The sequence below is a fragment of the Armigeres subalbatus genome, chromosome 2 (assembly GCF_024139115.2).
Source record: "Armigeres subalbatus isolate Guangzhou_Male chromosome 2, GZ_Asu_2, whole genome shotgun sequence".
Lineage (NCBI taxonomy): Eukaryota > Metazoa > Arthropoda > Insecta > Diptera > Culicidae > Armigeres > Armigeres subalbatus.
Genome location: NC_085140.1, coordinates 227,762,369 through 227,790,098, shown reverse-complemented (window position 1 = coordinate 227,790,098; position 27,730 = coordinate 227,762,369). Strand labels below are relative to the sequence as shown.

The 27,730-nt window shown below is 42.7% G+C and overlaps 2 protein-coding genes across 2 annotated transcripts in view; one reads left to right on the top strand and one right to left on the bottom strand.

Moving 5' to 3' along the window:
• The window catches only part of LOC134211817 (centromere/kinetochore protein zw10), a 71,154-nt gene that overhangs the window by 17,519 nt on the left and 25,905 nt on the right, over positions 1-27,730 (top strand). The window contains exon 2 of the mRNA XM_062689093.1: positions 25,269-26,883. Coding sequence (XP_062545077.1) covers positions 25,281-26,883 — 1,603 coding nt within the window. The 5' untranslated portion in view covers positions 25,269-25,280. The remainder of the gene's footprint in view (positions 1-25,268; positions 26,884-27,730) is intronic.
• On the bottom strand, positions 15,495-16,165 carry LOC134209597 (uncharacterized). The gene is made up of 2 exons (XM_062685596.1): positions 15,887-16,165; positions 15,495-15,845 (listed from the first exon to the last, which is right to left on the bottom strand). The coding sequence occupies exons 1-2, from the start codon at positions 16,163-16,165 to the stop codon at positions 15,495-15,497; spliced, it is 630 nt and encodes a 209-aa protein (XP_062541580.1).

The following is a 27,730-nucleotide window of genomic DNA, read 5'->3' as shown; positions in this document are numbered from 1 at the left end:
TCTGTTTATTATGACTTACACATTCCGTCAGTTACAAAAGACTAGAAATACAAGAAATCAAACGTTTATCAAAGAGTGTTGAAATTTGTCCGATAATCATTTGAAATCAGAGATTTGAAGTGGTGTCGGTTTTACCTGCATGTCCGTTTTACCCACAATTCTCTATATGTAAAAAAAGCGCAAGAGTTAACCACCAAGTTTGTATGGCGAAAGACATCAACGCGGGTTTTCTCAATGTAGGAATTTTTGAAAAACTATTTGGTACTCAGTTATGTGGAAGTTGTCCGCCTTACGCCTACCAAATATTTTTCGATGTGGCTTATTTTCAAGATATTAGCCATTACACTTGCCATAGATTTCAAAAGTTAACTCCTAGTGTGCCGCTGTAAGCACGCTCAAAGCAGGCGATTCATTAAAATTAAATAAATACATGTAAGGCCGATACAAATATTTAAAAACTATTTTGTTCCCCCCCTCTCTCGGTTTTTTTTTTGCCAAAAAATAATATTTTGAGGGGGCAAAAAATAAAATTCGGATAATTTTAAGGATTTTCAGATCATTCTTTAACAAACCGAGGAGTTTTCGATTTTTTTTCATTTTTTATTATTCCCCTAACCTTTCGAAGACCAGAGACAAAATGTTAATTAAATATCGGATGGCTTAAGTATGTTCAAATTTACAAGAAGAGTAGTAATTACTTGCGCTATAGACTTGAATGAATCGCCGTTTGAGCGTAATTATAGCTAACACTAGAGTTAACTTTTCAGTCTGTATGGAAAGGCATCTGTTCGATTCTCTAACACTTTATCGAAAAATATTTGGTGAGTGTAGGACACCTCCCTACACGGTAAATAGTTTCTGAAAAGTTCCTAATTTTGAGAAAACCGCGTTAGATGTCTTGCTAACATTTTGGTTAACTTACGTACTATTTGCTATACGATAGGCCTGAAGGGAAGCGAGTAGCAAATCAGCACTGCCAATAATTCAAGCCAGTTTGATTCCAGCTGCACCTTGGTTGAAGAAAAGGAACTGGAGATCGTGTTTTATGAATGTCTACAAAATCAACTGATTGCATAACAAAATATTGATATTGTACACAATCTCTTTTAAATTTTATATCTATTATTATAAATAAAAAACATAAATGTAAATAAGTTCTTATATTATTTTAAACCACATGTTTTTTATTTTAATTAATTCAGAATAATATTCATTTAAAATGCACATAATCCCCATTAGGTTCGCTATAAAATATTAGGTAAACCATGATCTATTCTATATTCTATCCAATAACTTGACAGCTTATTTATTTATTATCAGACTAAGGCCGAGAGGCCCAGCGACATAAAAGTCATTCAGCTCGGTCCATGGCTGCACTTCGCCAACCACGCAGTCTGCGGAGGGTCCGCAACAGTCCTCCACCTGATCGATCCATCTTGCCCGCCATCTCGCCTTCTTGTTCCCGCGATCGTTGTCGAGAACCATTTTCACCGGATTACAGTCCGACAACTTCAAGCTACTATAAGATGAACGTTTTAGGAATATACAACTGTACAAATTATAATATGATCACCGGACTATCATAATTATGTGGATTCCATTTATCTGAAGTCGATCGTTTCTATCATCACACGTAGAGCACCGAATTGAGGAACCTGCTTGAAAGACGCCCTGAAAGGACTGATTATTGTTCGTGATCGGCGCACACCCCGATCATAAAAGAAAAACAAGCAACTGTGCACAGAGATTCTGCTATTTTTTCGTAAAACCCGAACAGGGCGCGCGGAGATTTACAGGCAGGAATGGGAAGCGGATATAACAAGCTCGCTCATTTCTGCAGCGAAGAAGCGTTATTCAGAGCAACATTTCAATTCAACTTGCTCGCTAAGAGCTTTGGTAATCTGCGAGAGAGGATACACAAAACTCATAAAATGCAGTAAACGATTTGACCCGGATGAGATAAACCAGTTCTTTGCTGAAGGATCGTCAATGCAAATCGAAACCATCGTTGCAGCGTAGAACCCCAACATCGCACAAATTGATCATGGTGCCAACGGGTTCCTTTCGTCAAGATGCCAACCGCGTTTGAAGTTAGAAATTCAGACGAATGCGACCGGTTCGGATGCAATCCGTATCCTATAAAACTGTTATGCTCTTTTATCCTAACACTTGACACACCTCTTTAAAGCATCATCGATTCTAAAACCTTCCAGCTATCTGGAAAAAGCCATATCACGTACCCCGAAACCTCCAATCCTTCTCAAAAAAGACTTCCGTCCGATCAGCGTTTTCTGCCGTTTTCAAGATTTTGGAGAAGATCTTGGATCAATCAATTCGAATACCTCAATGCTAATCCCACTACTAGCACCTTATCAATTATCTGGATACCGAAAGAGCTTCAGCACACCACTGCCCTTACAAGGTAGATACGACATTTATAACAGTTTCGATAATACCACCTGCACGGTCATGGTACTGCCGACTTTACGCTGGCATTTAATTGGTCAATCATCAGCTACTGGAAAACAAACGATAAGTGATTTTTTGTCAATGGATGCATGTAACTTGATTTCATCCTTCCTTAGTGGACGCTCCCAGACCGTCCGCTTTGGAACTGCAATGTCTGCTGAACGCGAAGTCCCAGATGGTACACCACAAGGTTCATGCCTAGGGATCCTATAATGAGAGATTGCGAAAGCGGCCATTGTAAGCCAATCGAGCATTGAGAACTGTCAAAACGTGAGCCAAATGAACATTGATTGTGCAGATTGAGACGAGGTTGAGAGGTATTGAGATATTTAAGAAAAGTTTGTCGAATAAACAATTTGTTTTACTTTCGCGAGTGAAGTAATCTAGTTTATCGTGTTTCGCTTATTTGTATTGCATTTTAGTGATAACGCTTATTTAAACACGAGTGCAGACAAACATATTCCAAATTGTTATCAAATGCAAAGTCATATACAAGTTTCAACATTTTGCGCGCAAGCGCTGGAAGCGTTTGCTAACAATTACAGCGTTGCTAAATCGTCTGGAAAAGTATTTGCATATCTCTCATTATAGGATCCCTATTCATGCCTAAGTGCTTTACTCTTTAGCATGTATAACAACAGCCTGCCTGCCTGCAAGTCTCAAATGCAATTGGCACCTGTACGATGATGACCTTCAAATATATATGTCTGGACCTATATCAGAAGTGAACAATTACGAAGCATCAACGCAGATCTGCACTGGTCGGTGGTCAAGATAGCGTTTATTCTACCCAAAAGACGCAGATCGTTTTAGCAAGAGTAGAATGAACGTCACGAGCGTGCTTATATCACTAGAGTTAACTTTTCGAAATCAGTAGCAGTGGATCATTCACTTTCAAATTACACTATCGAAAAATATGTGCGAGTAGACACCATCCTCATAACCGGTACCAAATAGTTTTGCGAAAGTTCAATTTTGAGAAACCGCGCGATGTGTCCTGCACAAATTTCTGGCGGTTAACCTTATGCTGGCTATTTTGCGTATATATCTGTTGTAAGCGCCTGGATGTGGCAACGGCGGATAGAAAATCAGCCACTGCCAATAATTCATTGTTCCGGAAGAACACATCGTATTCAGTGGCTCAAGGTTTCCAGTTTGTAACAGTGTAACTAATCTAGGACTGCAGTTGAACTGTAACCCGAGGTTGACGCAGCAGGTGAATACGTGGTGAAAAAGATATGGAACTCTGAGGAATTCCGACGTTTTACGGCAGTGCTCTCTTCCGACTCGACGAAACCAGTGACAAGCCGTGGTGGTACCATTGTTCACCTACGTGAAGTGGTGTACTATCCTGGTATGTCAGCCGCACTCCGAGAACAACTTCATCGCTGCTTCAAATCGGCGATTGTTTCGTCCACAACCTTCGTCGTCGAGATTCAACCGCTGATGACGGGCTACATTCTTGGACGACCTTCCATCCAACTACAGGTATCGCATTTGTGTTTCATGAAGCAGGCCTTCGATGAAACACTCCAAACTTACGTAACACCTACACACGATCACAGCAGCAACGTCAAGAGGATTTAAATAACTCGACACAACATCCAGCGGGAAAAGTGTTTTAGTATTCGGACCATCATGCTGGAACGGATTACCATTAGTTAAAGGGAAGATAGAATATACGCATTTAAAAATGCTTTGAGAAGAGGTATAAACACTTCACAAATTTAGTTATTTTTTTTAGTTCAATGCATCATCCATATATATAGACTTCACTTACGACAGTAAACTAAAAGTTGTTACACCAATAAAATTACAATTCTATGTAAAGATGAATATTTTAGGATTATCTAATAGTGCAGAATTATATTTCTGACATATGGTCGCGGTTCTGCCAAATCACACTAAAAGAGTTATCATTGAATCGCCCACTTTGAGCGTGCTTACAACGGCACACTAGGAGTTAACTCTTTTCAAATCTTACAACACAAAATTATTATTTTAATGTAAACCAAACTAATCTAATACTCAATTTAATGGGGCTACGAAGCTCAACTGAATGTCGGCATTGTGTTTTGTGGAAGTTATGTAGGGAAAAAGTTCAAAAGTAGCATTCACCAATAATGTTTCGAATCAAGATACAATTATCGAACGATTCTTACTCGCTAGCGAGCTTTTATTGAATTGACAATTTGGAGGTGATCGCTTGAGAGCGTTATTTCATCCTCTGTTATTTGAAAAAAAAATTTAACTATCCTTTTAAATGTTAGTCTCAAAATCTCATTCAATCTCAGGAGAGCAGGATAAACAGCGGAAAACAGATTCACCCTGGTTTGAAACACGCTTGCTTTTGGTCCTCACTGAACAGAAAAGTCGAAAACCTGTGGCGTATTGTACAGGTACATGGTTCAACGTCACCGTTGCGTACAAACCTGATTATTACTGCAACTTTGAGTTTTCATGGAAAGTTCTCAATTTTGAGAAAACCCAAGCGTTAGATGTGTCTTCGCCATACAAATTTCTGGCGGTTAACTCTTGCATACTATTTGCGCATATAATGATAGCGCCTGGATGTGGAAGCGGCGAGTAGAAAATCAGCCACCACTAATAATTCATTTTGAGAAATCGAACCTTTTAGATGCCTTTCGCTATACTGATTTCTAGAAGAATTAACACCTAGTGTGCCGCTGTAAGCATCGCCTCAAAGCGGTAGGCATAATCCATTTTCATACAACCAGTACCAAATATTTTCTGCTGAAAAGTTCCTAATGACCGCCTGCTTTGAGCGTGCTTACAGCGGCACACTAGGATATAACTTTCTGAATTAGTATGGCGGAAGTAGTCTAAGGCCTTCGATTTCTCAAAATTAAGCACTTTATCCAAAAAATATCAGGTAGGCGTAGTAGCGACACCTTCTCTACATAACCGGTAACGCAAAGAAGTTTTTCAAGAAAAGTTCTACAGTTTTGAGAAAACGCGCGTTAGATGACTTTCGCCATACAAATTTATGGCGGTTAATTCATGCTGGCTATTTTGCGTACATAATATAGCGCCCGGACGTGGATGCGGCGGTGCAGAAAAATCCGCCGCCGCCAATAATTCATTGTTGTGGGATTTCCTGAGTTAGCGAAGCGTGCGACATTCCGTACGATCGGTTTTCAATGAATCACTTGCAGCGGCTGGTTTCCACCTCTGCCGCCAGCAGCAGGCCCGGCATGAAACGCGTTATGCAAAATATTGTGCGTTGAGTTAACCACTGAAGTTTACAGAAGCGGCGAAATAACATCTAACGTGGGATTTCAGCAGTAGAATCTTTCACGAAAAACCTATTTTGGCACCCAGCCATGGTGGAAGGGTGTCCGCCATTACGCCTTACCAAAATATTTTTTTTCGATGTAGGTAAGCTTAATGAATCGCCCCGCCTTTGGAGTGTTCTTACAGCGGCACAATTAGGAGTTAACTTTCTGAAATAGTACGGCGAGGGCATTCAAGGCCCCGATTTCAAAATTAAAGAAGTTTCATCGATAAAAGTTGATTTGGTAGGCGTAGTAGCATGACACCTTCCTGCTATAACTGGTACCAAACAGTTTTTCATGAAACCATCATCTTGGAGAACCTTTCGGCGTTAGATGTCTTTCGCCATACAAATTTAAGCGAAACTTCACTATATGCTGCATATAATGATAGCGCCTGGATGTGGGATGCGATGGGTAGAAAATCCGCCATCGCTATTAATTTATTTTGAGAAATCGAACTCTTAGATGCCGCATACTGATTTCAGAAAGTTAACTCCTAGTGTGCCGTTGTAAGTACGCTCAAAGTGGGCGATCTTAACGATAACTCTTTTAGCGTGATTTAAGAACTGCAATTATATGTCTGAAATATAATTCTGCACCATTAGATAATCCCAAAATATCCATCTCTTGCATAGAATTGTAACTTTTTTATTGGCATGACAACTTTTAGTTTACATTCGTACATTGTTTATAAAGTCTATATATATGGATGATGCATTGAACTAAAACAAAATAACTAAATTCTGTGAAGCAAGTGAGTACTACTCTTCCCAAAGCATTTTTAAAATGCAGTATATTCTATCTTCCCTTTGAACTTCTAATGGTAATCTGTTCCATACGATGGGTCCGAACACTAAAACACTCTTCCCGGCTGGATGTTAAATGTCGAGTTATGTTAAATCCTCTTGTACGTTGCTGCTGTGATCGTTGTAGGTGTTGCAATAAGTTATTCTGGGAGTGTTTCCATCGAAGGCCTGCTTCATGAAACAACAATACGATAACGCTGTAGTTGGATGGAAGGTCGTCCAAGAAGAGAAAATGGCCTGCCCATCAGCGGTTGAATCTCGACGACGAAGGTTGTGGACGGAAACGAATCGCCGATTTGGAAGCAGCGATAGAGTTGTTCTCGGAGTGCGGCTGACATACTATGATAGTACACCACTTCTGCCAGTAGGTGAACAAATGGGTACCACCACGGCTTTGTAATTTAGTTTGCGTCAGAGTCGGAAAAGAGAGCACCGCCGTAAAAACGTCGGAATGTCCTCAGAGTTCCGTATACTTTTTCACCACGTAATTCACCTGCTGCGTCCAATCCCGAAGGCTGTTACAGTCCAACTACGCAGTCCCAGATTGGATTACACCATTTACAAACTGGAAACCTTGAGCCACTGAATACGATGTGTTCTTCCGGAACAATGAATTATTGGCAGTGGCTGATTTTCTATCCGCCGTTGCCACATCCAGGCGCTACAGTATATGCGCAAAATAGCCAGCATGAGTTAACCGCCAGAAATTTGTATGGCGAAACACATCTAACGCAGGTTTTTTCTCAAAATTAGGAACTTTTCGCGAAAACTATTTGGTACCGGTTATGAGGATGGTCAGTCCGCTACTACGCCTACCAAATATTTTTTCGATTAGGATTAGCCAATTTTGAGAAATCGAACCTAGATGCTGCACATACTGATTTCAGAAAGTTAACTCCTAGTGTGCTGCTGTAAGCACGCTTCAAAACAGGCGATTCGGTATTCCACCGCTGCAAGATCTGCGTTGATGCGCTTCGTACAATATTGTTCACTTCTGATGATATAGGGTCCAGACATATATATTTGGCTGAAAGGTTCGAATCATCGTACAGTGCCTTTGAATCGACTGCTTTGAGCGTGTTTACAGCGGCACAATTAGGAGTTAACTTTCTGAATCGGTATGTATGGAAAGGTATCTGTTTGATTTCAAAATTAAGCACTTCCAATCAAAAATATTTTGGCAGGCGTAGTAGTGGACACCTACCCTGGCAACTGGTACCAAAGAAGTTTTATGAAAAGTCTTTAATTTTGAGAAAACCAGCGTTAGATGTCTTCATATAAATTTATGGTTAACTCTTGTAATATTTCGTGCATATACTCATAGCGGCCTGGATGTGGGTTGTGGTGTATAGAAAATAAGCCACTGCCAATAATTCATTGCATTTGAGACTTGCAGGCAGGCAGGCTGTTGCTATACATGCTAAAGAGTAAAGCACTTAGGCATGAATAGGGATCCTATAATGAGAGATATGCAAATACTTTTCCCAGACGATTTAGCAACGCTGTTACTTTTGTTAGCAAACGCTTCCAGCACTTCTGCCGCAGCGCAAAATGTTGAAGCTTGTATGGTGACTTTTGCATTTGATAACAATTTGGAATATGTTTTGTCTGGCCACTAACATTGGTGTTTAAAATAAGCGTTATCACTAAAATGCAATTACAAATAAAGCGAAACCATCGATACATAAATCTAGATTACTTCTACTCAAAGCGAAAGTAAAACAAATTGTTTATTCGACGGAAACTTTTCTTAAAAATCTATCTCAATACCTCTCAACCTCGTCTCAATCTGCAACAAGAACAATGTTTATTTGGCTTCACGTTTTGACAGTTCTCACGCTCGATTGGCATTTACAATGGCCGCTTTTCGCAAATCTCTCATTATAGGATCCCTAGGCATGAACCTTGCAATGGTGTACCATCTGGGACTCTGCGTTCAGCAGACATTGCAGTTCCAAAGCGGACGGTCTGGGAGCGTCCACTAAGGAAGGATGAAATCGGGTTATATGCATCCATTGAAAGCAAAAATCACTATTCAGTTTGTTTTCCAGTAGCTGATGATTGACAGCAATTAAATGCCAGCGTAAAGTCGGCAGTACCATGGACCGTGCAGTGGTTATTATCGAAACTGTTATAAATGTCATGCTACCACCTTGGTAAGGAGCAGTGAGTCGTGCTGAAGCTCCTTTCGGTATCCAGATATTGATAAAGGTGCTAGTAGTGCGGGATTAGGCATTATTGAGGTATTCGGTAATTTGATCCAACAAGATCTTCTCCAAAATCCTTGAAAACGGCAGGCAAAACGCTTGTGATCGGACGGGAAGTCTTTTTGTGGTTGAGGGAAAGGATTGGAGGTTTCGGGGTAATAGGCGTGACTATGGCTTTTTCCAGATAGTCTGGGAAGGTTTTGTGGAATCGATGATGCTATTGAAGAGGTGTGTCAGAAGTGTTAGGATGCAAAAGCGACATAATAGTTTTATGAAGGATACCGGGATTGGGTATCCGAACCGGTCGCCCATTCGTCTGAATTTCATATATAACTTCAAGCAGACAGCGTTGGCATCGGTGTGACGAAAGGAAAACCCGTTGGCACTCATGATCAATATTTCCAGTGCGATGTTAGGGTTCTACCGCTGCAACGATGGGGTTATCGATTTGCACTGACGATAACCTTCAACCGCAAAGAGAACTGGTTTATCTCTATCCGGAGTCAAATCATGTTTACTGCTGAATTTATTTTTGAGTTGTTGTGTATCCCTCTCTTCGCAGATTACACTCAAAGCTTCTGTTCCGTCTTCGACCTATATGGCATAATTGGTTACAGCGATCGATACAATTCTTGGTTTCTCAATTGGTTTCTAATCCTGAAACACAATCCAGATTGCATCAGATAATTGCACTTATTGCACCCCTGTAGGATTATTTCCTTCCACCGGCACTTACAAATAACATTATCAGGTTACTGGGAATGTAGAAAGACACAACGTTTATTATAATGATGACGACCGTATATTGCGACTTGTATTTGCGCGCACTGAGATTGTAACTGATTGTATCTACCTAGCTTCCATTTGGATGCTATCATCTTTCTCCTATCTTCGAGTGATCGCAGAGATGAGGGTTGAGCGGATGTATCTACATACTGGCCTTGCATATGATGTGCTGTACTTGGATAGAGAGTGGAGGTTACCATCTCGTTAGATCATCAGTTAAGGTGCTGGATGCTGCGTAGCAGAAGTGGGCCAAAATGTAAATGGAATAACTAAACTGTTCGATATTTTACATACTCGGGCCGCCTTTGGAATACGCGGTATTTCAAAAGGAAGTATAGGCCCTAATGCTAGAGTAGAAACATCTTGAATTCAAAATCAACTCTCATTTCACTATCATCATCAAATAGAACTATTTTACAATATTTAGTTTTCACTTGCAATTGGTGTCCCGCACCACCACCGGCGTGGGAGTAATTATTCCTTCATCCCTTGTTCCTGATATTCGTCGAATACTGAATCCCTCGTCCTCCGGGTTTGAATCGATCCTGCAGAATTCCCTCCGATGTCGGTGTTATAGATGTCACAATGGCTGTGCGCTCCAGCACAGTGCCGTCTGCGAGTTGATCGATGACTGAAACAGATGAGAGGCGATTTTTTAAAAGTCAAAAACAATTTAAAAACGACTTCCCTGTCGCGGAGGCTTGCGCGCATCCGCAGACGCTCCTGCGGCGATGATGTTGTGTTCGTCAGATTGAACGAGTTTGATCTAACCAGAGAGTTCTGGTGTAGTGGATGATGGGATGATACTTGCGGCTGCCAAACGACGATCTCGAGTATACCACGATGAGCAAGTTGTACGACGGAATTCCCAGATTGACCGAAAACTGATGGAGGCACAGGTAGAAGCTTGACGAGCGAACATAGACACGGGGGCGTGTCTGATTCCGTGACTTGGGGTGTATTCATCGCGAAATCGGTCCGGGTATCACCCAAGAGGAGCAGTCAGATACACTGGCAATCCGATCATCTCGGCAAACACAGGCGTTGACGGAATGACGATGGGTATTCGTAGAAATTGTCTCTCTTGGATGGCATCTCTGAGAGGCCGCCGGCCGCGGTAACGTGGTGGCTATGCAAACAAAAACATTCCTTGCTTTTTGAAATTCAATAATACACAAAGACTTAACTGGTATGCGGAGCTGGTGGCTCCTGCAGGCGCCCTTTTGCGCCTTCGTTGGGGAGGCCTAGTTCTCCCCAGTCGCTGGTGGTTGGTCGTTGTCGAAATGGTAAAGATGCATATCTTTGAGATAGCACGAATGATGTTCCCATCCCTGGTCCGCACGGTGACGACCCTGATATTTCCATCGGCTCCGGGATGAACCTGAGCCACTCTGCCTAGGGAGCCATTTAAGAGGAGGGAGGTTGTCTTCCTGATCAGCACCATAGTGCCCATAAATAAATTGTTCTTCTGCCGGGACCACTTCTGGTCCTGTTATGCAGGTCGGATAAGCATTGCGTGGACCATCTGGACCATACTCGCTGGACAAAGTTTTCCGCCTGCTGCCACCTGGAGAGTCGACCTTCTGGAACATCCTTCAGCCACGGCTCTGCCATCACCGTCAGCGGTCGCTGCACAAAAAAATGGCTGGGTGTCAGTACGCTCAAATCGCCAGGATCGTTACTGATTTGCGTGAGTGGCCTGGAGTTCAGACACGCTTCGATTTGTGTCAAAACCGTGTTGAGCTCATCGGGAGTAACCGTTCTTAGGCCAATCGTCTTCTTCAAATGCTGCTTCATTGACTTGACTGCCGCCTCCCACAAACCGCCGAAGTTTGGGGATTTGGCTGGAAATGAATTTAAATTCAATCCTATGTCCGCAGCGCCAGCTGCGATTGAACACTGGGACTGCTGATCCTTGAAAAGTGCAGCTAATTCGTCTAGTTGCCGCCTTGCTCAACAAAGTTGGACCCGTTGTCGCACATTATTAGGGACTGAGTTTCCCTCCTGGCCACGAACCTCTTCAGAGCGGCCAGGAATCCTGAAGTCGTTAAATCTGCAACCATCTCAATGTGAACCGCTTTGGTGACCAGGCATACAAAATTGCAGCGTAATGCTTCACCGTGAGAATTTCGCCTTCTGTTGGGGTAGCAGATCAGGAACGGACCGCAATAATCAACGCCAACCCGGAGAAAAGGTGGAGCTGGAGTGACTCGTTCCACTGGGAGATCGGCCATCAATTGATCCTGCATGACTGGCTTATTACGGAAACAGGTGAGGCATCTGTGCACAATCGTACGAGCAAGACTTCGAGCGCTGAGAGGCCAATATTGTTCGCGTACACTGGCTACCAACAGTTGAGGTCCAGCGTGAAGATGTTCAAAGTGGAAACGACGCATGATCATGAATGTCAGAGGATGATTTTGTCCAACAGTATGGGATGCTTCCGATTCATGGAGATTGGGGCATTTTCCAGCCGGCCGCCGACTCCGGAGTACGCCTTCAATCAAACGTGGGTGTAATGTCTTGATTCGAGACGTTGGCGAACTTCCCCTTTCTTTCAAGATCGACGATTTCTTGGGAGAAACATTCATGCTGTGACAATTTCACTAGTTTCAGTAGCGCGTCCTCCCGCTCCAAGAGTGTCACCGCACCGAGCCTTTTGGAGATTGATCTGCGTGCACGGAGACTGTTGTATTTAAAACGCAGCAGTAGTGCAACAATTTTTTCTAGCCGGTGCAACGTGGAACGTAGGCTAAAGATGAGATTGTAGCTACGGATACTACAGCAGAACTTTCCTCGAGGTGCGATCGATCCACTTCTTCCAATACAACTTCTTAGGTTTCTGGCCAGTATTCCCTTTCTTGTTTCAGCCGGGGTGGATCTTCCCACCACAGCGAATTGTTTTGAAGATCTCCGGGTGTAATGCCTCGCGAAAGTGCATCCGCTGGATTCTCCGTTCCTGCTACGTGTCTCCACGTACCATTTTTAGGTTTTGTAAGGTTTTGCACTTTCGAGATCCTGTTCGCCACGAACATTTGGTACCGAGACGGATTTGATGAGATCCAGTAACGTACAATCATGAAGTCGGTGTGAAAATTGGATTGCTTGCAACTGTTTTCTCGTAGAGATGTGCTAACAGCACAGCGGAGGACAACTCTAGTCGAGGAATTGTGAGCTTCTTCCTTTTCTTTCCTAGCTCTGCTAGCGGGGGAGACTGTGACTTTGCTACCAGCAGATTAATGGTGATTGTCCCATCCGAATGCGTACACCGAACATATATGCACGCCCTGTAGGCCTTTGTCGAAGCATCGCAAAACCATGAAGCTCCACAGAAAGACAGTTTTTCCGATATGCGATCCACCTTTGGGATTTCCAGGAATTCAAGCCTGACAGACTTATTCGAAACTCGGCCCATTGCTCCTGAAGTTCGTTTTGCAGAGGTTCGTCGACACTTTCAGTTTCCAGAGACTTTGGACGAATATTTTGGCTGAAACGGTTATAGTTCCAATTAGCCTGAGAGGATCAAAAATTCGAGCCAAATCGGAGATAACTGATCGCTTGTAGATGACCGATGAGTTCCACTCCGGCACCTTTGAAGCGAAAAACGTCGATCCTAGGCTTCCAAATCAGCCCAAGAGTTTTGATGGTAGCACTTGAGTCGTCAAGCTCGAACGAAGCACGAACGTCATGAAGTTCTGCTGGTATTTTCTCCAGAACGGCTGGACAGTTGCTGCTCCATTTTCGCAAGTTGAATCCTCCACCTTTTAGTAATTGCTGTATATCGCTGCATAGTTGGACGCCTTCTTCTTCGTTGTCTACGCCTGTCATCATATCGTCCACATAGAAATCCATGCTCAGAATTTTTGCTGCCTCGGGATACTTTTGACCATCCAGTTCTGCGAGCCGCTTGAGGCATTTCGTCGCCAAATATGGCGCTGAAGCTGTGCCGTATGTAACGGTATTCAACTGGAAGATCCGTACACTTTCATTCCGATCGTCGCGCCAAAGTATTTTGTGCAACTTTCGGTCCGCCCACTGCTGCAGTACCATGCGGTACATTTTTTCGGCATCCGCTACGATGGCAATCCGATGGAATCGGAAGCGAAGGACGATTGAAATGATGTCGTCCTGAACCGTCGGTCCCACCATCAAGGCGTTGTTGAGGGAGACTCCAGTCGACGTAGCGCACGATGCGTCAAACACCACCCTAAGTTTCGTAGTCGTACTATCGGGTTTGATGACGCAATGATGTGAGATAATGTACTGTGGTAAAGCAGTATCTTCTTCATCCCCAATTACCTCCTCTATATGACCCATGTGGAGGTATTCGTGAATAAATTCACTGTGTTGCAGCCTCAGCTGCGGGTTTGTATCCAGACGACGCTCCAGGAGAGGAATCGTCGCATCGCCGTAGATCGTGAATCTCCGAGCTGATGGATTAGGTACTCCTTCTTTGGAAGCGTGACAATGAAACGGCCACTTGCATCACGGACTGTTGTGCGATCGAACAGCTTCTCACAGGCGTATTCCTCCAGCGATAGCACACTGTCCGTTTTACACGACTCCAGCTCCCAGAATCGTGTGAGTAGATCGTCGAGCTTCTCCGTACACGTGTTGACAATGTGCGGTCTGCTCACGTCTGTCTCGGCAGGAAGGTTTCGCATACAATCCAGCCGAGTGATGTATTTTGTACGATAGGCCCGTCATCTCCTAATTTGATCTTTTCCTTGTGAAGCAGGTCGTAGAACATACTTGCTCCCATATGATCACTTCCACGCAACCAGGCTCCGTAAACATCAGATCAGCGAGTGCGATATCTACCGTAAGGTGTAGGTGGAATCAATGCTTCGAATGGGAAGATTCAGTGTACCTTGAGCGTAAGAGTTCTTCTCCCCAATGACGATGAAAGATGAAAACGAACCCGAGCAAAGATTGGCTGCTTACACTTTATAGAGAATTATTCTGAAACAACTAACAGAAAGTGCCTCACGAGATCGTTTGAACTTCAGGTACTGTGATGATATGAGGCAGAGCTAAGTGCCATTGACAAGTAGTGCTCTAGCTAGCATGGTGTTTCCCAACTGATCTTCAAGGATCACGAGAGCAGTTGCGAGAGGAACTGATCGTGGCGCCTTGGAATCTTGAGCGGATAGTACAATATTGGTAGTGTCTTGTGTGGGTGACGATTGACATAGCATGCTTGGATTGGCAATAGGAATGGGGGATTTGGAAGATTGGTTGGTGGATTGCTGAGGATTAGATTGAGTTGGCTTTCTCTGTAGTGAGGTGGATGTCATCTGAGTTAAATGTGGGTTCTGAGAAATTTGTTGCAAGCACTTGTTCGGTTGCGGCACTTGCTGCTCACTGGTGTTCAGGTACAACAATGAATGATGTCGCTGTCTAGAAACACGACATGTACCTCGCGAGCAAAACTTCACAGCATGACCACGAGGAAGACAATTGAAGCACATATCACTATTCTTCACAACGTTTCTTCGTTCGTCGACTTGCATTGCTTTGAACATCTTGCATTGATAGGGCCAATGTTGCCCGTCGTTGCAAATAAAACACGACTGCTGCTGAACCGGGTAACTGCTGCTCACCTTCAGATGTTTCTTCACCTCTATTGGTACGTGAGATTCTCCCGTAATCGATCGCAAAACTGTGCAATGGCTTGACAGAAACTTCATCATGTCTTCGAACTTGTAGAACGATGTTCCGTCTCCCACAAGCGCAACGTTATGGAATCCAATTTGCCTGCGAGCATATGAGCCAAAAGTGTGCTCCAGTCTTTGGTGGCTCCTGAGTTTCTCCAGCATCTGGAAGATGTTTTCAAATTCGCCGATAACATGGTTTAGCGCTTCGAACGACTCCTTCTTCATTGGATTGATCGCGAACAAAGAGTCGAGGTGGGATTTGACCAGCAACTTTCATTTTTCGTAACGCGACTCAAGTGTTCTCCACGCTACGGAGTAGTTGGCCGCAGTGATGTCAATCGAAGCGATTTGCTGTAGCGCTTCTCCGGCCAACGACGTGCGAAGGTAGGTGAACCGATCAATATCGTTCAAGTGTGGATTGTCAACAATCAGGTTTTTGAAAGTGTCCCTGAATGTGACCCAATCCATCAGTGATCCTCGAAACGTCGGCAACTTCAACTCAGGTAGCTTGACACGCATGGCTGGCATTGGAGTCTGGCCGTTGGCGTGCTGTACAGGAAACTGCTGAATACTTGAACCAGGACCTTGCATGAATGCTTCTAACGACTGTTTCAAGCTGAAGTACTGGTTGATGAATGCCTTCAGAACTTTGGAGTTTTGTTCACCTTTTGCTCCTTCTCTTTGGCTGCTTTCTGCTTGCGGGCTTCTTCGGAAAGCTCCTTCGAATCCTCTTCTTGTTCATCGTACTGCTCGAGATTTATTTCAATTTCAGCCCGAACATCACAAAAAGAGTCATACACTTCAACCAACTTATTAAGCCTTGCGGGTACGGAACCTTTATCGCGAGCTTCACTGTACCCTTTGTACAAACTCTCCAATGGACTCCACCATGTCTCGCAACTGCCTTTCCTTTTCGTTAGCTTTCTCAAATCGGGTTTCACCATTTTGCTCACTATTTCACTGCTAGCACTTCACAAAAGTTGCAACCGAACCGCGATACCGAACGACTTAGCGCTTGACAGAACCCACAGAATGACAGAGTAGCTTAATCGGAACAATATAATGAACCAATGACCGCAAGGTGGACTCAACTCAGCGAACCAATTCAACCCCCAAACCAAATAAATGCAATCATTCAATAATTTATGCTTTATTGACGGCCGTTTCCACCGCATGCAAATGGGTAGTGTGGACGAAAGATCATGCGTTCTTATCGCCACCCTTATTCGACTACCTGCTTATGACTATGTACTTAGCTCAAATCCTGCTGTTTCTCTCGATGCTCACCGGAACTTCAATGGCCTCGAATAGTTACTGCCAATGAATTGAAACAGCCATCAAAACCGTTCGTCCACTAATCCTTCCTGAAACACCCTAATGCGCCGCCCAATACGTTCAGGCACCAACAACGGGAACAATAACCGCCTTTCAACGACGATCGTGCAAATGGCAGAACCACGCTGCATGAATCAATGTACCCACTGTTCACTGCACTTTGTCTCTTCGATATAATCTGGCTTTGAAGGACCAACAATAATGTTCCGTATTCGACCTATATGCACTGGCTACAGCGATCGATACACTTAGTTTCTCAACTGGTTCTAATCCCGAAACACAATCCATATTGCATCGATAATTGCACTATTCATACACCGTAGGAGTATTTCTTCCACCGCACTACAAATAACTATCAGTTTACTGGGAATGAAGACACGTTTATTATAATGACGACCGTATATTGCGCGCGCACTGATATGTAACTGGCTGGATCTACCTAGCTCTATTTGCTTGCTATCATCTTTCTCCTATCTTCGAGTGATCGCAGAGATAGGTTGAGCGGATGTATCTACATTGGCCTTGCATATGATGCTGTACTTGGACAGAGAGTGAGTGATGCGCGTAGCAGAGTGGGCCAAAATGTAAAAAGGAATAACTAAACTGTTCGATATTTTACAGCTTCTAGCAGGCAAGTTGAGATTGAAATGTTGCTCTGAATAACGCTTTTTCGCTGCAGAAATGAGCGAGCTTGTTATATCCCGCTTCCTTACATAATACTGCCACTGTAAATCTCCGCGCGCCCTGTTCGGGTTTTGCGAAAAAAGAGCATAGGCAAGATCTCTGTGCACAGTTGCTTGTTTTATTTCATTTGTGATCCGTGGTGTGCGCCGATCACGAACAATAATGGTCCTTTCGGGAGCGTCTTTCAAGCAGGTTCCTCAATTCGGTGCTCAACAGATTCGACTGATATAGAAACGATCGATATCAGATAAATGGAATCCACATAATTATGATAGTCCAGTGATCATATTATAATTATGTGCAATTTGTGTAGTTCCTACAAACGTTCACCTTATAGTAGCTGTGCAAGTTGTCGGACTGTAATCCGGTGAAAATGGTTCTCGACAACGATCCGACGGGAACAAGAAGGCGAGATGCACAGCGGGCAAGATGGATCGATCAGGTGGAGGACTATTTGCGGACCCTCCGCAGACTGCGTGGTTGGCGAAGTGCAGCCATGGACCGAGCTGAATGGAGAAGACTTTTATGTGCAGCACAGGCCTCTCCGGCCTTAGTCTGATAATAAATAAATAAGCTGTGCAAGTTATATGGATAGAATATAGAATAGATCATGAGTTTACCTAATATTTTATATGCGAACCTAATGGGGATTATGTGCATTTGTAATGAATATTATTCTGAATTCAAATTAAAATAAAAAACATGTGGTTTAAAATAATATACAAAGAACTTATTTACATTTATGTTTTTTTTATTTATAATAATAGATATAAAATTTAAAAGAAGATTGTGTACAATATCAATATTTTGTTATGCAATCGGTTGATTTTGTAGACATTGCATAAAACAGCGATCTCCAGTTCCTTTTCTTCAACCAAGGTGCAGCTGGAATCAAACTGTGACTTCAATTCAGCATGCTATAGCGCGAAAAAAAAATGAACAGTTGAATTACTACTCTTCTTGTAAAATTTGAACATACTTAAGCCGTTACAAATATTTAATTAACATTTTGTCCTACTGGTCTCCGAAAGGTTAAGGGGGGATAAAAAAAAAATAATAAAATGAAAAAAAATCGAAAACTCCTCGGATTTGTTAAAGAATGATCTGAAAATCCTTAAAATTATCCGAATTTTATTTTGTTGCCCCCTCAAAATATTATTTTTTGGCAAAAAAAACCGAGAGAGGGGGGAACAAAATAGTTTTTAAATATTTGTATCGGCCTTACATGTATTTATTTAATTTTAATTGGAACCCGTAAATTTTTATCTCCAACGCTTCAGACTGTAAAACATTGCTCCATCAAGGGTTCATATACCTGCTTCTTGTATTTTTGAATAATGTTTTCATATTAATAAAACACCACAATTTTGAATAAAATACCTACCATATGAACTTATAAAATAAATCAGATATGTAACCATCTATTCTGACAGCTACCGGATTGACCGACTACCAGTCAACTACTGAAGTAAACTGTGTTTGTGTGGATCAGTTTTTGCAAGTCGACTGGAAGTGGTTCGGTACTGATGATGTTATATGTAGTGCATATTGTTGGTCGGTATTGACCATTTTTGACAAATACCGGTATTCGGTATTTGATGGAGTCAATACCAGAAATACCGGTAAAAACAGGTATTTGTGAAAAATGCAGAAATAAAAAAAACCTTGGTTTGAACTTTTGGACGAAAAACAATATTTTTCGATAAACTTCAAGTGTAAAAACCATTGCTTGTTGAGCTGGGCAAAGTGAAATTTAAGTAGACATATCATACTGAGCAATTCATCAAAGTTGCCAACTGCTGAGTTGCTCTTTGCCAAAATCATGTCTGATCAATTATTTTTCGGCAGGATAATTCAGAAAAGCAAACAAATCAGCGTATTCTGATCGTCTCTTGCATACGTTCTTTGAAAGCATCGCAGCGGCGGCAATTTAGGTGCCTTCATTTGATAACTAGCAGGCTCGACGAGCTTTGTTTCGTCTAAAATTGATTTATCGTCTGATTAGTTCTCGAGTTATGCAATCATTTGTATGGGAGCCACCTTTCCAAAGAGGGGAGGGGTCTCAAACTATCTAAAGAACAAGGTTAAAAGACTATTATTCTTCCATTTACTTCCACTATTAACTTTTTTATGTATCAACAGCAGATACGTATTTGTTTCTTACTTGGAAACTTCTTCAGTGTTTGTTATCGACTAACAAACATTGTCGATAACAAACACTGAAGAAGTTTCCAAGTAGGAAACGAAATACGTATCTGCTTGTTGATACATAAAAAAGTTAATAGTGGAAGTAAATGGAAGAATAATAGTCTTTTAACCTTGTAGCATTTCCCCTAAGACGCTCTAAAATAATTAATCATTATCTAAAGAACCTTCCCCGGCCCTACTTCACCACTTCTCCACTTCACACTGTCGCCGCAGTGCCGTGACGAGCTTTCCGACTTCGGTGATCTCGTCCAGGTCTTTAACCCTTAGGTTCACCTCCGTCGTGAGTGCCCTCACCTTGACCGTCTCGCCTAGGACTTCCTCCGCCAACTTCTTGTAGGCGGCGCCCTTTTGCGAGACGCCCCGCTTCAGCTCGAGGATCATCTCGCCCGTCCGGGTGCGTCTTATTCGACGTACATCGGCGTAGAGTTCACCGAGCTTGACGTCACTCCTCATCGCCTTCAAGACGTCCGAGCACTTAGCCTCGTCCGTCTTGATGACTATTGCATCGCCCTGGAGCGATTGGCGCCTACCCTAGACTTCTTGCTACCCTCATTCGCCTGGGCCTTCTTTTCGGCCCTTGACGTCTTCGGTTTCCTCTTGTTCTTGACCAGCGACCAGGAGGCGTCATCCCCTCTATTTCCCTGGTCTGGGCGGCTGAGAGCCTCAGCCTGTCGTAACCTCTTACCACCGTCTTTCCTGGGTGGACGGACCTTTCCAGGTCCTTCCTCCCCGGTTTTGGAAGTACCTGGCCGGGGTTCAGCTTCCCAGCCCCACTACTCCTTGTTCGGGGTAGTAACCTCCGCGTTTTGGAGCGGCCCCCAGGAGCTCATCCCTGGAGACTGTCTCCTGACGTGCCTGCGAATACTTGAGCCTCAGTCTGGGTAGACTTTGGCACCACCGTCTTTGCTGGCACGCCTTCGGTCGATTCGACCTTGCCCGAGTCCGCGAATACTTGGGCCTCAGTCTGGGTAGACCTCGACTCCACGGATTTCATGGGTTTATACTTGGCCGTCCGGACAGCCCTCTCCAGCTTGGCGTAAAACATCGATTTTCGAAGGTTCAGCAAGCTCCCTTTGAGGTCCTTACTGATATTATGCTTCGATGACGCAAAGTCGATGATGGCGTCCAGCTGTTCCGTCGTCACCTCGAAGGTCGAAAATCCATCGCGTTTGCGGTTCATCGCCCCCACAAGCCGTGGGCCGTCCATAAACTCTACCGGCGTAGCCGAGGAGAAGGTAGTGACCCACGCTGGCGCTGCGCACTGAGCTGCCGACTATTGCCTCTGGCCTCCAAGGCGGAGACCTGAACAACCCACCTCTTGCGATGGGGTTGTCACCTACACTACTACCACTAATTGAAGAATTGACTTGTTTTTCCATTTTGGTCTCACGAGTTGCTCGGGAAAAGAGTGTGCTATGCATCTTCTCTCATCATAAAAGTCAATTACACTTTCACCCAACAACGATCAGAACGCAAAGCTAAATATGCAATCCCATATCATACAGTCTAAAATAGATAAAAAGGCTCGAAATACATAGAACGTTGATCAGTGTACGATCAGTCTTCAAACGACTTCTTGTGCTTCACTGCGATTCACGGTCTCCGACCGATGAACACCGCATACTGAAGATAATCCCTATAGAGTGCACTAACGGTCTTCGCTACAGTTGGTCACCACTCTTCCAAGTTGAAGTCTCAAGTCTTTATTTGCATCGGGATGCTAACGCGAATATCGAAGCATGCGAGGATCAATGTTTCAAGTATGATTCAAGCATGTTTCAAGAGGTCCACCACACCAGAGCCCAGCATGACGCGGTAAGGGACAATTACTGTGGAGGGTGCCCTGGTACCCCACAGGCTCCGTTAGAGGCCTAGCTCATTATTTCACCCCCCTGGCCATGCATCCCCTTGGCACGGGTAGCTTAACGCCTTGGGATTAGGGGTTAGGGACGATGGTCCCTTTGGTCGCACCCCTTCACTCTAGCTGAAGGCTGCACTACCAGCTAAGTACAAAACCCTTAGCTGGCGGTCGATTGTCATCGGAAGTGAGATTGGAACTTGTGAAGACCAGAGCTGTGTAGGTCGCTCCTTTGCAGACGTCAACTCACCATTTCGCTGCCCTGTATGTATGTATGTATGTGTGTGTACAAAAAACAATGTGAGACTCACTTTTTCGTACTTAACTTTATCCGATTCGCTTGCAACAGGTTGCATCCGATGCGGAATCCTTCCTATTTTTTTGCTATTGAAAATTGGCCCAATCGGCCATTGCGTTCCGGAGCTTAAAAAACCATTGATTTTTCCCCATTTTTCCCAAGGGTCCCAAATTCAAAATCGATTTTTTTTTTGAAAATACGTGGGGGACCAAATCACGTGACATGTTTTCCGAACTGTAAACCAGCCTTCAGCCCAATGTCATGAAATTCCGCTTTTTTTTGACGTAGGACTTACGTCTCTCTTCACTATACCGGGTGTCATTTCAATATTTCTAAATCGACCGCGTTACGCTGTGTTGAAAGATTTTGAATGATAATAGCGTTTGTCCCAGTGAACGGATCTCTTCGGAAAACCCCTTAATCGACAGATCTTAAGTATGCCTTTCATATTCATACTTGATATGACCCGAGAAACTTGTTTCAATAGGCCTAAAACTGTTTTCGAAGCAAAACATTGACTGCACTGAAACCTATAAATATGGGTGCCGCTTGTTCCTCGCGTCATTTGTTCGCTTGATTCTGATGGGTGCAGACACTAGCAGATAAGCTGCAACTGCGCACCAAAATAAGCCATAAAAGAGGGTGACGCAATCTTCCTTCTCATTCTGTTCAGAACTTCCAACGGGATATTTTTCTTTCATTCTAACCGGGACAAGCAAAGCCACAGCAGCATTTATTCGACAGCACTCGTAACTTTTCGCAAAACAGCATCGTCCGCATCATCCGTTTTTCGGCCCGGCAGCGCCGAGGCCACCATCAGCCAAAGCATGCCAGTACAGCTGCAGAAAATGTTCCAGAAGCAGCCCATTCTACAGACCCGACACCGCAGCAATGCCGAGGAGATACCGGCAGCAGCAGCAGAGTCGAGCCGAAACTAGCCGGCATCAATGAAGAGCATCAGTGTTGAGCCGAGACCTTTTAGCAAGGCAGCATCGTCCATACTATCCACTTTTTCGGCCCAGCAGAGTCGAGGCCATGGTTTGAAGAAATCGCTCTCAATAGATAACGAACAACGATAAAAGAGAGGCAAAAACTGTTCCGAATCATAACAAGCCATGATAACAAATTTATCAAACTAGTATACAAGTGCGAAAAACAGAATCGGATAGGCAGCCCCCAACAAAAAAATGGTGATTCTCGCTTTGTCCTTTCGTGTTGGTTACTGCACAGCTGTGTAGAACAAGTTAAAATGCATCATCAGAGCCAGTGCTTCCCGCATTTGGAGCTTTCTAAAAGAAATTTATCATAAGGTATACCCTCCTGAATCAATTCTTTATCATGACAGCTTGCCAAATAAGTTTCTCGCGGTATGCTACCTATCGTATATGTATGTATACAGAGATGATAAGTGAGAGACTTACTCTTTCTCTTTAGGATTCAATCCCTGGTCGAGGCCAACATCAGCCGAAGCATAGCCATCAGTACAGCAGTAGAAGAAGTTCCAGAAGCAGTCAACCCCACAGACCCGACACCGCAGCAATGCCGAGCAGATACAGGCAACAGCAGCAGAGTCGAGCCGAGGCCGGCCGGCATCAGTATCGATCAGAGACAGGCTGAAGAAAAGCAAGAGAACGAATTGCGATGCTTTTGAAGAAACCGTGTGTGTGTTTCGAACAAGAAACTCTTTCGGTCAACCAGTTGTCCATGAAAAAGTTAATTTCTGGCCCTTATCAGGGCCAAGAAAGATAATGATAATGCTCGCAATTGGTCACCGGTTCATCGGTCGGCAGTTCGTATCGCGCTGGTTACATCTGGAGAAACAACACACGTCGGCACATACCTACACTGCATGAAGACAGCTTTGGTTTCGCGCTCCACCCGGAGCACCCAACATTAGTTTTACAATCCACTGCAACATGACGCAACAGATGGACATAGAAAATGTTTATTTTCAAAGCATACGGTTTTTCTGAGAGCCATTGATAGACTTACTAAAGAGTTCTTAAAAATTCTAAAATACTCTAGAGATAAAATGTTATACGCGAATAGCAGATTTTCAAGATTTTTTCATAACCGTTACATAACAAGAACTGTGTTCCAGTTTTTATTTTGCCATCGCGCACGGCGGACGCGTTCTCGTTGCTACTCTCTTACTAACGTTTGTTATTACTGATTACCAATTACCAATGGACAGTGCGCGGGAATCTACACTGGTGATCGATTTCAGTGTGCTGCCTATTCGTCCCGATGTTGGAAAGGTTAAACATTTTTTAGAAGATCAAATGAAGATTAATTACGAGCATGTTAAAAGCATTCAGCTTCATAACACCCGTAATTGTGCTCTTATAGGAGTGACAAATAAAGAAGTCGCTTTGCGCTATCAATCCGAGCACAATGGCAAGCGAGTAATTGTGTGTAAAGAGAAGGAATACAAAATTCCGGTTTACGTTGATAGTGAGGCGGTGGTCGTTAGAATCCACGATCTACCTACAACGATAAGTCACAGTGCCGTACACGAGTCCATGCTCAAGTATGGTGAGGTTATTTCCATCCGGAACGAAGCATGGAAGCATTACTTTCCGGGGATTTCGAATGGTGTGTTAGTGCTGCGAATGAATTTACTTCAACACATTCCGTCGTACATAACCATCGGAGAACACAATACGATGGTAACATACTGTAATCAGCCAAAAATATGTCGCCGGTGTCATCAGACAGTGCACCCGAAAAAAACTTGTCAAGAAGCAAACATCACAATTGCAACAGTGACGTCACCAATTACCTCAAATGACGAGATTTTCAATCAGGTCGACTTCCCGCCAATAAACAACATTCAAAAGCCATCATCGCCTGCAACTATGAATAAACCCGCAGCAGAAGAACGACCACAAAACGATGACGAGTGGACCGACATCGAAAACAACGATTCCTATTCATCATCCGAGTACACCGAGGTAACGAACAAACGCCGGCGTTCAAAGAGGATTAGAGAGAAAGATGCGAAAAAGACTTGTACGGATCAGTGTTTCCTCAACGCGGAACAGATTGAAATTGTAGAGAAAGTGAAGAAAATTTTGGGTAATAAAAATGGGAAGGGTTCTAGTACTAGTAGTAGTATTAATTGATATCGGCTCTGTAAAGCTGGATGCGGCGAGTGAGCCTTAAATAAACGGGAATTAAAAAAAAAAACCAACTGTGACATATAATGAAATAAATCACAAAAAAATCCACTATTAGATGAAAAATCGATTGAGAGCTTTTCTTTTTGAGATATTTTTTCCTATATTGCTCATGAAAATTGTTATAATACTGTTTGGGCTGTTATCGCCGATTTTTTATACAAATTAGGTGATGTGAGAGATTTGGATATATTATACATCTTCAAAGGCATGGTCAAGTCAAGTCCTACGTCCACTTCGCGGTTATGTCACAGACATTACCCACTGTTCGTTTTTTTTTTCAATTTCACTATCATGCCTTCCACCATGTATAAATGATCTGTTATGCAAATACTTTGCATGTTCTATGATACTTTGCGTGTTCCATGTTCATCGGAAATTACGAATTATAAATAGGTAACTTTGAAAAAAGTTATTAACAAATTAGCACTCCCATGACATTTTTATGACATCTCCCAATACCGTAATATTCTTTGTTTCCTCAGATATACACCAGAATGGCCGAACTGGACGAAAGTATGGAAGTGGAGATTCTTAAGCAAGATTTAGACGCCCGAAAGCAAATTAGTCGAATAATGTCAAGAATCAAAGACTACCAAGACAAAGTAAAGGAGATCGTTTCGAGTTATTATATCGATTTTCTTCCCAACTGTTACGACAATATGGCGATTATGAAAAATGGAAAAATGTTAGAGGAAGAGATAAACAAAATAGTTTCAATGGTAAATCAAGATACCACGTGGCAACTTTCAATGGCTCAGGAGCATATTCAGCAGCTAAGAGAAGAACTTAGTGAAGCTATTGCAGGATACAAGACTTCTTACAAATTGCAGACAATCCACAGCTTATTCGAAATGATTCCAAGAAGCGGCGATGATTATCAGAAATTAATTACAATTTTGGATAAAATCAAGCTACTGTTGAACGATGGAAGCGATCCTGTGTTTCCCAAGTTGGATTCTTACCAAAGCATCCGATTGAGGTATCACGAAGAATATCAAATACTGCTCTACAATTTGAACAAAAAGTTTGAATCGCTTATACAGTTTAACGAGAAACCATTTCAAAACACCAAGGCCATCACTATTAAGATAAAAAAGAACGAAGATCAACTACACCAAGTAATTGTTGCATTGGTTAATACCAATTACAATATTCAAAGAATGTGCAAATTTCTGATGGATAATGTTTTTGAACCAATCATCACACGACCGGTCTCTCTTACTTGCAACGACGATGATGGAGACTTTGTCAGCATTCAATTATCGTATCAGCTAAAATTCAGTGATGAACTGAGACCGAACTACAAGATCATATTCCAACGCATGATGGAGACTTTTTATTGTTTGGGACATATGAACATTCTCATTTCTGATCGGCAATGCATTTTCTCCATCATCGCAAAGCACATCAAAGGCTCACTCTGTAAGTTTCTGATTGAAAATTGTCTACAAAATGATATACCCGATACAATAGATGAAATGAATCAATCCAGCATAGTACAGTCGATCCAGGAATTTAATAAGTTCCTGACAGAAATGCTATTCCTTGATCACGAAAATGACACCATTCTCGATGAGTACGCTAGTAAGATAGAGCTTCTCTTTCAAAAAAAGTTCTGCACAAACATTGTATCTACCGCTTCTGATATAATGAAAAAGGATCTACATGATATGGTACTGGTCGAGGAGCGTGAAACTCATTTTTCTAACGGATCAGCTATGTTCTCGAGTTGCATGGTTTCGAAAAGTACGATCGAACTTAAGAAGCTGCTTGACAAAATTCTTTCCGAAGTTTCCTCGGGAGAGAAGGAGCTTTCAGAGCGGTTGATGAAAACTATAGCAACGATCCTGCAACGCTACTGCATTGAAGTTGAACAAAACCATGAAAAGCTGCTGCTGAAAATACCCCAACAAACTGCGTTATACCACAATAATTGTATGTACTTATCGTTTTGGCTGCAGAAAAATGCCAGCAAACTGAGCGGCAATAATTCATTTATGCTTATCGGAAGTGCACTCCGCGACCAGGGCACTAAAACATTCAACAATCAGCTGCAAAATCAACGCTCATTACTCTTGCAGTCATTAAAAGGATTTGGTGAGTAAAATAATATCAACGTACAGAGATAAGTTTAATCGGGGAAGGACTACCTAGGGGACCAAAGGGCATTATGAACACCCGGGGCAGATTGGACACCCCCAATATTCTTGTTAATTCAATCATTTTTCTACTTTCAATGCAGCGAACTCTATAATCAACTCATAAACAACTTATTTATAACGTAGAAGCCATTGTTTTATTTTCTTAGCGCATAAATTTGACAAAAAAAGTTAGAATGTCTTCCAAATGGTTTAATATTTTAAGTTCCACCTCCCATAAAATAAGCTATACTTTACCACAGAAGATGACTCCTCAATTATTGGTCATCCCATAGCAAAATTCTGCTATTTACAGTGCTCTGGCATGCATTTGTGACAAGTTTCCTTGATTTTTACAAAATTTCCAACAGTTTTTAAATTTGTTCACCTGTTGGGGCAATCTATATGGGGGTAGAACTGACACCTTAAAAATTAAAAACATAACCTCAAACTCATCGAACTTGGCTTTCATATCGTGTTATTTTCGTGTTATCATTGTGCGGAATTATAAATCGCTATAAAAGTTCCAGTACATGACATATATACCATGGAAGCATATACAGTCCCATCCCGATTTTGGCAACACCCGTTTTTGTCTACCCCCGATTTTGGCAACACCCGTTTTTGGCAACATTTTCTTCCCGATTTTGGCAACAACCTCGAAAATATTTTTTTATTACTTTTTAGAGCTAAAACTTTTTTATTAATATGTAATAGGATAAACAAAACCAAAAGTAAATGTCATTAAGGTTCATATGCGTATTATGGGCTCCGTTCGAATAGTGGGCACTTTCACTAAAATAATG